This window comes from Botryllus schlosseri, chromosome 10, assembly GCF_051294905.1.
Source record: "Botryllus schlosseri isolate E-star chromosome 10, Bs_hap1, whole genome shotgun sequence".
NCBI classification, from domain to species: Eukaryota; Metazoa; Chordata; class Ascidiacea; order Stolidobranchia; family Styelidae; genus Botryllus; species Botryllus schlosseri.
The window spans coordinates 24,379,416-24,391,815 of record NC_137245.1 but is presented as its reverse complement, the minus strand read 5'-3'; the positions used below and the strand labels follow the sequence as shown (position 1 = coordinate 24,391,815).

Here is a 12,400-nt window from a genome sequence, read left to right as displayed (position 1 = left end):
CGCGCCAAGGCTATATCAGAATTCGATTTCAAGAGTCCGGTTCCGACGGTTTCAGAGGCATTTATGCTATAGCCTATACTCTATAGACTTGGAATATTGTAATATTATATCAAATAACAGCGGAATACAAGTTATAATTGCTATATGACATCGAAGTGATACGGTCGTGAATAGCAAGGAGGTTAAACACCCCTGGATAAGGGTTTCTACACGGAATCAGTGTGTTGTGTGGTCAATGGTCACGGGTGTACGAGTTTTTATTAAACTTTGAAAGGGTGTATCATGACGAAAAGGTTGAAGAACACTGTGTTATTGTATTGACGAGATTTGTTCGCTGAGTTATCGTTAAATTTGGTCACATGCATTTTAAATTGTCCTCGCTCTCATGAACATGACATGCAAGGCATGCGCACAGCGGAAGAGCGCGCTCAACCTGGAGGCCATGGTCACATTCAAAATAACATGTTTGACGAAAAATCCAATAAGCTCCGTCATCACGACACTGTGTGGCATCGGATGTGAAACATTACAAGGCAAAATATTGGCACCAAAATTGCAGGGAACAATTATGAATTCAGTTGCGCAACGTGAAATCCACGCAGCGGAATATAGACCTGCATTTTTCGACATGACGTTTGCTTCAACGGCTTCATGCTCCGGCGGTGATGAGATTTTTAGGTGAGAATGTGTTATTGACGCCGAATTGTGAGATGCGTACAAGTACACCCTTCAGCTTCGGATGCACTGAAGCATGTGGCTAAGTATATACAATACCTACGCGCTACACACACCTACAGTCCGACACCTACATAGCCTAGTGAGAACGAATGCGACGCATTGATGCTTAGTCAGCATGTAGAAAACTTGATGCTACGCTTTCTAGGAAATGTAATTGGACCGATTATGTAGCTGAGCGACTAAACAAAGCAGAATATTGCTTACGTCGTCATGCACTCATCAGCACAGACGGCTCGGCAACAATTTCTGTCTATATCGTATTAAATTTTGCATCAGGCTCAGGCCTAACCACGGTGCGGGTGTACCGGATGTACCCTACCTGATTACTGAGCATGAGCACTGAGCACTGAGCAGTGACTGATTATTTCAGTTTGCAGTTATGGTGGGTGCGGTCTAGATTGGATGTGTGTAGTGTAGATGAAAAACAATGGGGGGGGGGGGGGGTGGAGTAGTGTCACGATCTCTTGCACCAGCAACAATTCATAGGTAATTCCGAGCAACCACATATACTTACAAAAGCGCACTCGAGTATACTATCAGCCCGAAATATGTATATCGTATACAGGCAGAGCGTATTAACATAACCAATGATTATAATAATAATAATTATCATTAGCCTAACCCTGCTCCTACACGGCACAGTATAAAAATGCGAATACTATCAGAAGCCAGCCAGCGGTAGCAACAACTTTTGAAATCGATTCGTATTATGCAGTTAATTCGCAAAACTAATGTACCCGTATAACAGGTAATCTTAATCCAATCAAAGCGGACATGCATAGTATCATTGATTCGGACCGCAGTTAGTTACGAGTGGTTTGCAGTTTACACCATTGGTTTAGTTGTTTTGTGACTGAGCTTAATACGTGATACCATGTCACTTGCAGAATTACTGAATATTATTCATTCATGGGTCGATTTGCTTCAAATTCAGAGGAGTGATATAATGAGTTCTCTGAGTCAGATCAACGATCAAATAAGCGGCGTTGTTGGATTTAATCTTGATGATTTACGGAGTGTTGACCCCTTCAAGGTGAGTGCATACTGCATATACTGCATTCGACTTGGTCATTTCGGTAGTGTTGCCAATTGGCTCATCGTTTGCGAAATTTCGGAATTTTAGCACACAATTTTTCCCAGCACATTAGATCAGTAACAATAGCTGGTTAATAGTTTTTATATTCGTGTACGGGTGTACCTAAAAACGTATTTGTGATTGTTTAAGATAGAATTAGGTAAGCCAGCGTCTTATGTCCTATGAATTGTTTTCTTACCATTGCAATGGCCGGCTTGTAAGGTTAATTAACTGTCATACGCGATGTAGACTACTACACATTCTTTCTCTTTCTTGAACGTGTCTAGATCGTTGAGACATAGCTCGCGATTAGGGCTGGGCACAATGATTCGAGTACTCGAATCTGATTCGAGTATTAATTTTAATGATTCGAGTCGAGTAGTAAATTACTATTTTTTCGAGTAATGAAATTATACGCTTCTCGCCACTGAAAGTTAATTTATCTACGAGAATTCTCAGTTTCGATATTAATTTTCACTGTTGAAGCCTTGAAACCTTGATAGGCGGTATTGTAGCTTACGAAATATGGTACAAAACCTACGAAGGTTACTGGACGTAACGCATTTACGAAGTCATGATAATCCCACAACATTTTCACCAAGTGAAATGAAATCGGTATGGTCGATAAAATACCAAAGTATCTTTTACGAGATGGATAACCGGCATTATATTCTTTGTGGTAGCAAGAACGTTGCAAATTTGAACTTTGACGTAATACATTCTGTTATGACGTCATAATGAATGATACTCGATTACTCGACTCGACTCGAAGCATATTACGTGATTCAGAATCGAATCACTCAGGTACTCGATTTTGCCCAGCCCTACTCGCGATGCTACTAAGCTTGTTGATCCATTCATTCCATAGGAAAATTAAGACTAGTTCGTCGTCGTGCCGCTTTTGTTAGAACTGTAGACTTCACTGGTTGACAACCCTGTACAGGGTTAAAACGAATTTCACTGAGACGTACATCGTTCAACCTTCTTTCTGCAGCATATTTTAATGTCAATTGGACTATTGAAACGACACCTGCTTTCGATATAAGGTTATTTCGAATATTGAAGATAATTTGTCACTAATTCAGTCAGTGTGGCACTATTTTACGAAAAATAGGGCACACAGAGCCTCCCCTTCACTTCGGATGTACGTGGATGTATAGCGAAGCGACTGGATGTGTATATATTGTATGTTTTTTCTGAAATAAATGATACGGGTAAATGTATCATCGCGACCAGTTTATAATGCATGTAGAGCAGTGGTTCCCAACCTGTGGTACGCATACCACTAGTGGTACGCGAAGGTCTTCCAGGTGGTACGCGAGTAGATTTCTATTTTCTTTTTTTTTAATGAAGAGAGTTATTAGTTCAGGTGGGGTTGATTTTGAGTTTTTTGAAGCCGTCGTCGTCGTGGGATAGTACGTCCGTGGTAAGGTACGTTTTTTTCTCACCAGTGTGACATGTTGTGCCTACATGACCGGTCTATTCTCTGTTGATCCAGCCGACCTGCCTGTCGGGACTGGGGAGCAAGAGGAGCTCATATATATCCAGGATGACCAGACACCAAAGACGAAACACTAAGATTTTTCTCGAATAAACTGCTGGCTTAGCATGGACTCCTCGTACTCGGCGCTAGCTTCTCACGCTATTATTACCCAGATGCTAATTTCCCCTTCTACGTGGGAGTGGGAGCAAGGATTTTCATCCCTGATGACTTTCAAGTCGAAGAAACGAAACCGACTTGTTGCGCTCGTGCATGACTTTCGATGCGCTGTCAGTGTAGTGTCCTATATGGTGTGGACACAAGCAAATCTCAGGGCTCAGTGAAATTGGTCTCCGCCACATATTCTGTTCCTGGTCCTGGAATCCCGAAGACCAGCCTCGAATTTTGCATTGTAACCGAGTTTTGACATTCTGACACAACAATTCTGTCCGGCAAAACGAGAGTGAAGCTAAGAAAGAAAGAGCTAGGCAGCATTGCTGCGTCACAATTCGAAACTCGATCACAATGCAAAATTCGAGGCAGGTTTTGGGGGGTTCCGGGACCAGGAGCAAACTAAAATTTGTATTTTCGTGTTCACTACAGCAGCAGCTTTCCATTGATACACGTTTTATCCAATTTAGCGCTCGGCAAGCCGGTCAAAAATGGCCGTAAAGTTGCCTTTGACCAAATGGAAAGTGTTACGTCGACCAATTTCACTGAGCCGTGAGAGATATGCTTATGTCCACACCATATAGGACACTATGCTGTGAGTCACGCATCGACCAGCTAGTGAAAAATTAACAAATGCAGCCATCGCCTTAAATTTCATTATGTTGATCTTCTTGTCACTGGTGGTGAATAAACAATGCCATGCACTCCATCAACCCTGGCTGATAATGCCTAGTTTAACAGAATTTGCGATTACACCTCGCATAGGTCAAATACGCGATTATGACATCAAAATTGTGGAACATATGTAGGTGGTACGCGAGCACTGCATAAAACCTCGAACTGGTACGTGGGTCGAAAAAGGTTGGGAACCACTGATGTAGAGTATAGGGCTGTCCGAGGATTGTTAACGAAAAACTGAAATAACTCCGCTTCTACTAATTGGTATTGAGTCAAATTTGTTTTGCATCGTCTTTGAAGACAGCTCAACAATTTCATGGGGTTGGCAGAAAATTTGAATTTTTTTTTCAATTTTCTGTAATAAATTAAAATTTTTGATTGGATCTGCGGAGTCCTATACTTGTTAGAATTGGACCAAATTTGGTTTGCAGCGTTTTTTAGTGTAACCTGACAATTTAATCAGTAAATGGCTGGAATCCGGGAAAAAAGTTATTTTTGAACAGACCTGATATAGAGCAGTGGTTCTCAACCTGGAGGGCGCGGGAGGCTCTCAGGGGGGCGCGAGAAATTGACAAAGTCTTTATAAATCGTGACTACACATGTGTTAGACAACCATTCTGAAAAAGACGATTGTTGAAGAAGAAATATTTCGTATTCAAGAAAGCTTGCCAAATTCAAACTTCAGCAGTTGCGCCCGGCGAGTATAGGCAGATTTCAACTCCATTTGAGCTAATTTTTGATATGCTTTGAAGATTTAGAGCAATTCCAGTGTGTAAGCCATTCATTACTTCATAGCTTTGGCAGTAGCCGAAAGCTCGGTGTGCTGGGTAGCTGTTGTTAATAGCTGGAAAACTGCACCGCCTAAGACAGACTTGAATGCAATATATGTTGCCCGGTTTCGCCCTCAATTAGGCTACCCTAAATCAACACAATTTAATTCAATTCGAAAACTGATCAAATTTAGCATGGCTAGACAGCAAATTTAGCATGACATTACAGAACTACGCTGTGCTCTCTGTAGTCAATACCAGCATTAGGATTAGTTTCAGTGCAACCTACCTTAAATAAATTGATGTCCGTTGTCAATGTTTTTTGTTACACTCAAGCAAGTTTGGGGAAATTGAAATGTAAAAGACTCAGCTACTGGAATTCGGATTCAAACTTGGCGTAACATATACCATATGCAGACTATTCGATCAGGGGTGGGCAGCCTGCGGCCGTTGAAGGGAATTTGTGCGACCGTCGACATCCAAATTGAGATTACGAATTCACTTCCGAATTTTTGTGAGATTTCAATTAATCATGAATTTTTTTTGGCGCTCCGCGCAATTTAAAACGACTTCGTTTTTCGATTTTAATATATCGGAGCGCCCTTTTCAATCAAAAATCCGGAATTGGAATCGCGTGCTCCTCACAAAAGAAATTTGTTTGTGTTACTTTTGGGCGATTTCAATATATGTCCACTATTTCCACTACCGATACAATCAACAATCCCGATGGGGGGGGGGTCGAGAAAAAACATCAGCATTCAACAAAGTGACTATTAACAATTGGCCCAGCCGGAGATGCATTATCGTTTATAACTTACCCTAAATTTTCGAAAGCACTCCTTCCGTCAACTCTACCGGTGAATCTGATCACATCGGCTGAAAAAGGATGGATATTTGATAGTAATATATGATACTGCTACAGTGCTACTCTTAATTACGGAATTCATTCGTGAATCTGAAAAATTCTCGCGCCCTGAGCCACAATATTCAACCCCAGCAACTATTCATAACATTGCCCCTCACGATTTCGGTGCGTACAATAGGTCGGTGTGAAAAGTAGAATAGTGCGGAGTTCACCGGGAATGAATGTGGACAGTTAAACATGGGTATTTTGCGTCCAGTTAGTTCATTACGGCTATGGCCTGGAATGCTGCCTTAGGCTACATAAGTAGTTGAAATGCGGCCGTGATTAGCAAAAAGGTTGCCCACCTCTGTATTTGATGATGTCCTCTTTTTGACATGACGGGGAGCGCATGTCCAAAAAGGTTGAAACCCGCTGATGTAGAGATTGTAAGCCTCTTTTCCACCATGTATCAGTAGACCTGTTATATATGTTGGATTAGATTATAGTTTCTTGATGGAGGATCTCCGTCAGCACAACATACAACATAGCCTACATGTGGCCGACGCTTGTAAATCACAAAGACTAGTTCATTATCTTCTAGTCAGTCAGTACTAGCCATAAGTCAGTCCCTAATATTACCGGACCACGACCTGACAGATCGACCTCGCCTGCATTCATTTTGTCGCATACTTTTGTGTTATACTTTCTTTTATCCAGTGTGCAATGTGCATTGTGCATGCCTCATATTTACATGCTGCAGTGAAGGACAAAGTGGTGTCTGATTAAAAGACTAAATGCTACTCCAAGTCGTTTCGGCACTCTCCTATCTTTTCATTGTATCGAAATCTTGTTTCGTAATGAATTGATATAAAATTTAATAAAATGGTGATGATGATGATGGTGATTTTCATTAATATTATTTTCACATCCACAGAATACGTACAGCATAGTATTTTTCTCCATCTTCGCATCGTTTCTCGCTGCAATTGTTGTACTGATCGGAATAACTTGCGTCTACAGTTTTTGTGATTGTTTGTGGTGAGTACCGCACTAACCAATGTGATTAAACTCAATTCAGGCTATATATTAGGCTAGGCATAACGCATCGGTTAAGACCAATTTCCGGTCAAGAGACATAGATATACGAATGCGTCGTATTCATCATACTCTCCTCATAATATCATTATCAATTGGCAACGAGGGCCAGACAGTTTCTGGTGACAATGTGGCCCGCGGCCACAGTCTGCCGCAGTACCCCATTACTTGTGTACTACGTCAAATTATACAAACTGTAGGTTATTCTTTGGTTTTTAGTTTTCTTTATGTTGTGCGTTTTTGCGTGTCTGGATGAATCCAAGTTCGCCAACCTGAGAATGATGGCCATGAAAATGCTTGTTCTGTTCGGATCTGCCATACATTTGCGAGCAAACGCTTTCGACCATGAACATTAACAAGACAAAGCTGCGTTCCAATCTAGCTGATGTTCATTGTTCAAGTTCCGTCAGGGTCTGGGTTTGTGCGTCTGACAACTAGAGTTCAAAGAACTTGTTGACAACTTTGATCGATCACAGATGTCTCATTGATTTCAACAGTTATCGGAGTAGTGGTTTTGGTCTCTATGCTTTTCAAACATATAGCATGCATGAAATACGATACATTCCTAGTATAGGTGGACAATGTACGATTAATGTATAGATTCCGGAATCCGGCCCGCCAAGTAGGCTACTTCATTTTCTCATATCAGGTCCGCCGACTGGAGAAGTTGCTCGATAGTCATTGGGCTACATAACGAGACAACGAATCTGGAGTCCGCTGCTTGGCTGTTGCAATAAAATTTACTTACACTTGTGTGGGCCAGGAGTCGCTTTAAATAATCTGCTCCTTCATCACAGTTCTTGTTGCTGCAGAAGACGTCGACGGGTCGGGCAGCGCGGCAGCGACTCTGGTCACGACAATTACGCGATGTCTGAAAGGCAGAAAAGAAAGTAGCCTTGGCTTGATGACCAGATAACACTATACCTGCTCTCGAACGTTTTTTGACAAACGAAATTCACAAAATGTACAATACCGTGAATTTATCGTATTTATAAATAGTTTTATGCTATAGTTTTTAGTTCAATTTATTGCTAATAATTTCATCATTTCAATACAACACAAGACTGCGATACAATGAAAGATAAGAAGGTGTCGAAACGACTTGGAGTAGTCTTCGATTTCGGACACCCACATGGCCTAGGCGATATAAGTAAGGAGGCATGCCCAATTGCACAGTACACACTAAATGAAAAGTAAAGGAAAATAATATAAAAGGGCATTATAAAAAAGGTGGCACGTGTATTTATATAATAGTGTTATTAACAACTGTGGCTTAGGGCTCTTCAAAAATGACTTTTTTTCTCAAATCGTACTGGCTACTTGATAAAGTTGTTAGGTTACCTAATTTAAGCCTACACACAAAATTTGGTTCAATTCCAGTCATAACCGCTTTGCTACAGGAGAAGAAAGTTTCTATTTATTATATAAAAATAAATAATGAAAAATTTGAAAATTTTCTGCTCACCCCATGAAAGTGTTGGGATGTCTATAGAAACCATATGCTCCCCAAATTTGATTCAATTCCAACTAGTGGGAGCGGAGTTATTGCCGTCGAAAAATTTGGATTTGAATAACATAATATTTACGGTGAGCACAACTATAATAAATGAACAAAGAATCGGTCATCGTAAATACTATTTTATTCAAATCCAAATTTTTCGACGGCAATAACTCCGCTTCCAAATTTGGGGAGCATCGTTTCTATAGACAGCCCAACACTTTCATGGGGTGAACAGAAAATTTTCGAATTTTTTATCATTTATTTTTATATAATATATAGAAACTTTATTCTCCTGTAGCAAAGCGGTTACTAGCTGGAGTTGAACCAAATTTTGTGTGTAGGCTTAAATTAGGTAACCTAACAATTTCATCAAGTAGCCAGTACGATTTGAGAAAAAAGTCATTTTTGAAGAGCCCTACTGCGGCTATACTGGTTACGGTGGTCCGATAAAGCGTGTACCGTAGCTGTACGCTAGGGTTACCACCTTACCATACGTCCTAGAGTTACCATACGTCCGGCGGGTATTTCGGGAGCTGAGCGGTAAGTCCTTTTTTTTAGTCATCCGCCCGACAAAGTGAAGGAAAAGACTGTATATTGGGCACCGAGCAGGAAAGATGACCTTTTTTTTTATTTTTAGTCAACCGACCACCATGTGGGTAAAATTTACCATTTTTTGAGAATTCTCCTCCGGTTTTGCAAGTCTGAAATTTCTGTAAAAGTGACCTCTTATTACATTTCCAAAATATGGTAACCCTACTGTACGCAGTGGTCAGATTCGAATGTTCTCTCATCCAGGTCCATCGCAAAAGTCATATTTTTCAGCCGGTTCGGCTACAAATGATCATTGGCAGTAACCGGTAGGCTAACGCTAACCGGTTCGCTGATTAACAAGACTGTTCCATAGAACCGGCAGATGAATATAACCTTTTATTCGTCAGTGGTTCTCAAACTTTTTAGACTGCGACCCAAATCTGAGTTTTATGAACCTGAGTTAGTTTGGATCAGGCATATCTAGATATCTCTGGTTTGGATAAAGGCATTGCTAAATGAAAAATATGAGGCTGAGGAAGTCAAATTCGTTGAAACATCCTCGTTAAAATTATATTTGATCTAAATAATCGCTAGTGAATATAGCCTACTATTTCCTAGGCATGGTGTGGACCTCTGAAAGTCTCAGGTTCGTCTGAACCTGAACGCGAACATGTGACGTCATATTGCTAATTCCAACTCTACATTTCAGTGAAGTAGCGAACTATTAATGCAGTGCACACGATACCCCATTACCCAGCGACGCGACTCAGACCACATAGTTGCCAGACGTCTTCCTTTTTCAGGATATTGGAAATGTCCTCCGAGGACGCTTAAATGTCCTCCTTTACAGCGATGCTAATGGACAGGTTCAACTGAAAATCGGCGCAAATGACGCGAAATATGTAATGCGGACCTTGGAGCGGGTCATGCGGGAGTCGAATCACTGTGATGACCTTTATTTTAGTCAACACAACAAGATTTCCAGTAAATATATCAAAATGAGCTGTTTTCAATTTCGGTAAACGAACGGGTTTCTATACCTGCTTCCGATATTACCCCGTATGAACAACTTAGCCTATACAGTAGCTACCAACCGCCCCAATCGCACGGATTTGTTTTTTATGATGCCACCATAGTGTAGGGTTGCCATACGTCCGGAATTTCCCGGACATGTCCGGAATTTCACTGAAAAATCTGCGTCCGGGAGGAATTTCTGAAATATGCCTAAATGTCCGGAATTTTGAAGGCTGGAAGCAGGCTCAAAAGTTTTTCGTAAATCAACATAAACAATATTATTTCCAAGCAGATTTATGCTATTCAAAATTGTTCTTCGCGCCGCGCGTGAGTTAATGCAACGTGTAATGATATTAGTATGGGCACCAGGCACCACCCTCGCCAAAAAATGCAATCAAAATAAATATAAACAACCATCATTCACTGAAATAAGTCTGATTGCAATCGCCTAGAGTTGGTTAAGGCCGATCGGATGCTTCAATCACAGACAGTGGTTCCAAATCTTGGGGTCGTCCGCCTTTATCTGGGGATCGTGATGATGTTGGACGTAATCAGATTCCTAGGCCGTGAGTAAGTGTGGGCGAGCTGTGTTATGAGCTTTGCCACGGAACATTTTCAAGGGGGAAATGAGGTAGGTCGCGATCATAAAAGGTTGGAAATCACCGGATGTGTAACCTGCTGGTGCATATTATAGTAGCCTAATATATCGAAGAATCAATATTATTGACAGAATTCGTACATAATATTTAACAGCCAAATGCATGTAGTAAGTGCCCAACAAGTTACATCGACCACCCTATGGTGGGCCCAAGATCAGTGCTTTTTTGGGCGGAAGGGGGGAGAAAAATGTTGTTTCGGACCTGATTAAACACATAAACAGATAGCCGCACCGACCTAACTGTATAGCAGGACTATCAAACACAAACCTGACAGGCCAGACACGGCCCGCCAGATGATTTCATCCGGCCCGTGGAGGAATCTATTGCAAACCCTAGCGAGTAGGAATCACCAGAGCTTACATTACAGATGGCCCATTCATGACCTATGTTCCACATTATTCCTGTGTAGTGTATACAGTCCATGGGCAATGCTTTTCTAGTGTGACGTCATATTGACGGTCAATGTGATACACCTCATTTTAAAATCCGCTAGTGGGCGCAAAAGAGTGTCCGGAATTTGCTTAACAAAAATATGGTAACCCTACCATAGTGTCCTATATGGTGTCGCCACAAGCAAATCTCACGGCTCTGAAATTGTATCACGTCACAATTTCCATTTGGATACAGGCAATTTGACGGTAATTTTTGACCAGTTTGCCGAACATTAAATTTGGTAAAACGGGTATCAATCGAGAGTCTCGTTTCGCCAGACAGCATTGTTGCGTCTCAATGCCAATCTCCATAACAATGAAAAATTCGAGGCTTATTGTGGGGGTTCCAGGACCGCGAGCGGAATAAAATATATATTTTCGTAATCAGTGCAGAGTCAGCTTTCGATTGATACCAGTTTTACCAAATTTAATGCTCGGCAAGCCGGTCAAAAATGACCGTCAAATTGCCTGTAGCCAAAACGAAATTGTGACGTGATACAAGTTCACTGAGGCGTGAGATTTGCTTGTGTCGACACCATATAGGACACATATTACTTCGTTTCCATGCTCGGCCGATGGGCCCATTTTCGAGAGACTCGGCCGACGAACGAGAGAATTTTGTTGCCATGACGCATGCGTTGTACATGTCGGCCGTGTTTCCATGAGCAGGCGTAATCCGACCGTGACTTGGCCGAACTAGGTGGGCGAAGCGATCGCAATGACGTTTTTGGCTTACTTTATGTAATAATTTCATAATGATCACAAGATTGCGATAAATGACTCGGTAGGAATGAGCCGAGATGACTTGTAGCGGTCATTCAGTCAAACAACACGCTTTGACCTTGAACACGTAGGCCTAAATCCATCCATCATGTTAAATGGTCATGACGAACCAAATTGCTTAAAACTAACAGAAGATAAAATAAAATGGAAAAAAGATGAAAATTGGTGGCATATCTTAGTATGTGGGGAATATAGATATGGGATATCATGGTCCAATAATTTCGAGCGCAGAATAGTAACTTTTCCAGTAGTCAACCGGTACTACTGTTTCGTCGTCATGATTCAGACATGAACTTCCAGTGTCCTGTTGAAGATTTGCTTACAAGGGGAATGTGAATAAGTTCACCTAGTTTGTGGTCAAACGGTATAGTTTGTGTTGTACCCATGCACGAGAACACAAACCCTCGAATTGTGGCAGAAGCGTATGTGATCAGATCGCGAAGATTTCGGTAGCCAACGGGTAATTCGTAGCAGTACCGGTACTACTAAATTCCATTGCAATCATAATTTAATTCCGGGTTTTTCAAGGCGTCCAAAATCCGTCCGGAGTGCAGCCATAGTTAATTTGATACGAAAAGAGTATTGTAAGTAGCGAATACCAATTCGCTAATCCAAGACACAGCGCAAGCA

The 12,400-nt window shown here is 41.3% G+C and overlaps 3 protein-coding genes across 4 annotated transcripts in view; 1 reads left to right on the top strand and 2 right to left on the bottom strand.

Moving 5' to 3' along the window:
- Positions 1–12,400, bottom strand: part of LOC145448361 (uncharacterized) — a 230,016-nt gene that overhangs the window by 56,111 nt on the left and 161,505 nt on the right. The gene's annotated exons all lie outside the window — the stretch shown is intronic.
- Positions 1–12,400, bottom strand: part of LOC145448356 (transmembrane protein 214-A-like) — a 245,912-nt gene that overhangs the window by 72,008 nt on the left and 161,504 nt on the right. The gene's annotated exons all lie outside the window — the stretch shown is intronic.
- On the top strand, positions 1,525–7,913 carry LOC145447875 (uncharacterized). 2 transcript variants are annotated; one of them, XM_080326141.1, is made up of 3 exons: positions 1,525–1,771; positions 6,691–6,794; positions 7,071–7,642. In XM_080326141.1, exons 1-3 carry the CDS (start codon positions 1,613–1,615, stop codon positions 7,105–7,107), a joined length of 300 nt encoding a protein of 99 aa, XP_080182267.1. In that variant the 5' UTR covers positions 1,525–1,612; the 3' UTR covers positions 7,108–7,642. The 2 variants fall into 2 exon arrangements, with proteins under 2 accessions (XP_080182267.1, XP_080182266.1); XM_080326140.1 differs by lacking the exon at positions 7,071–7,642 and adding an exon at positions 7,649–7,913 and having other exon boundaries at positions 1,599–1,771.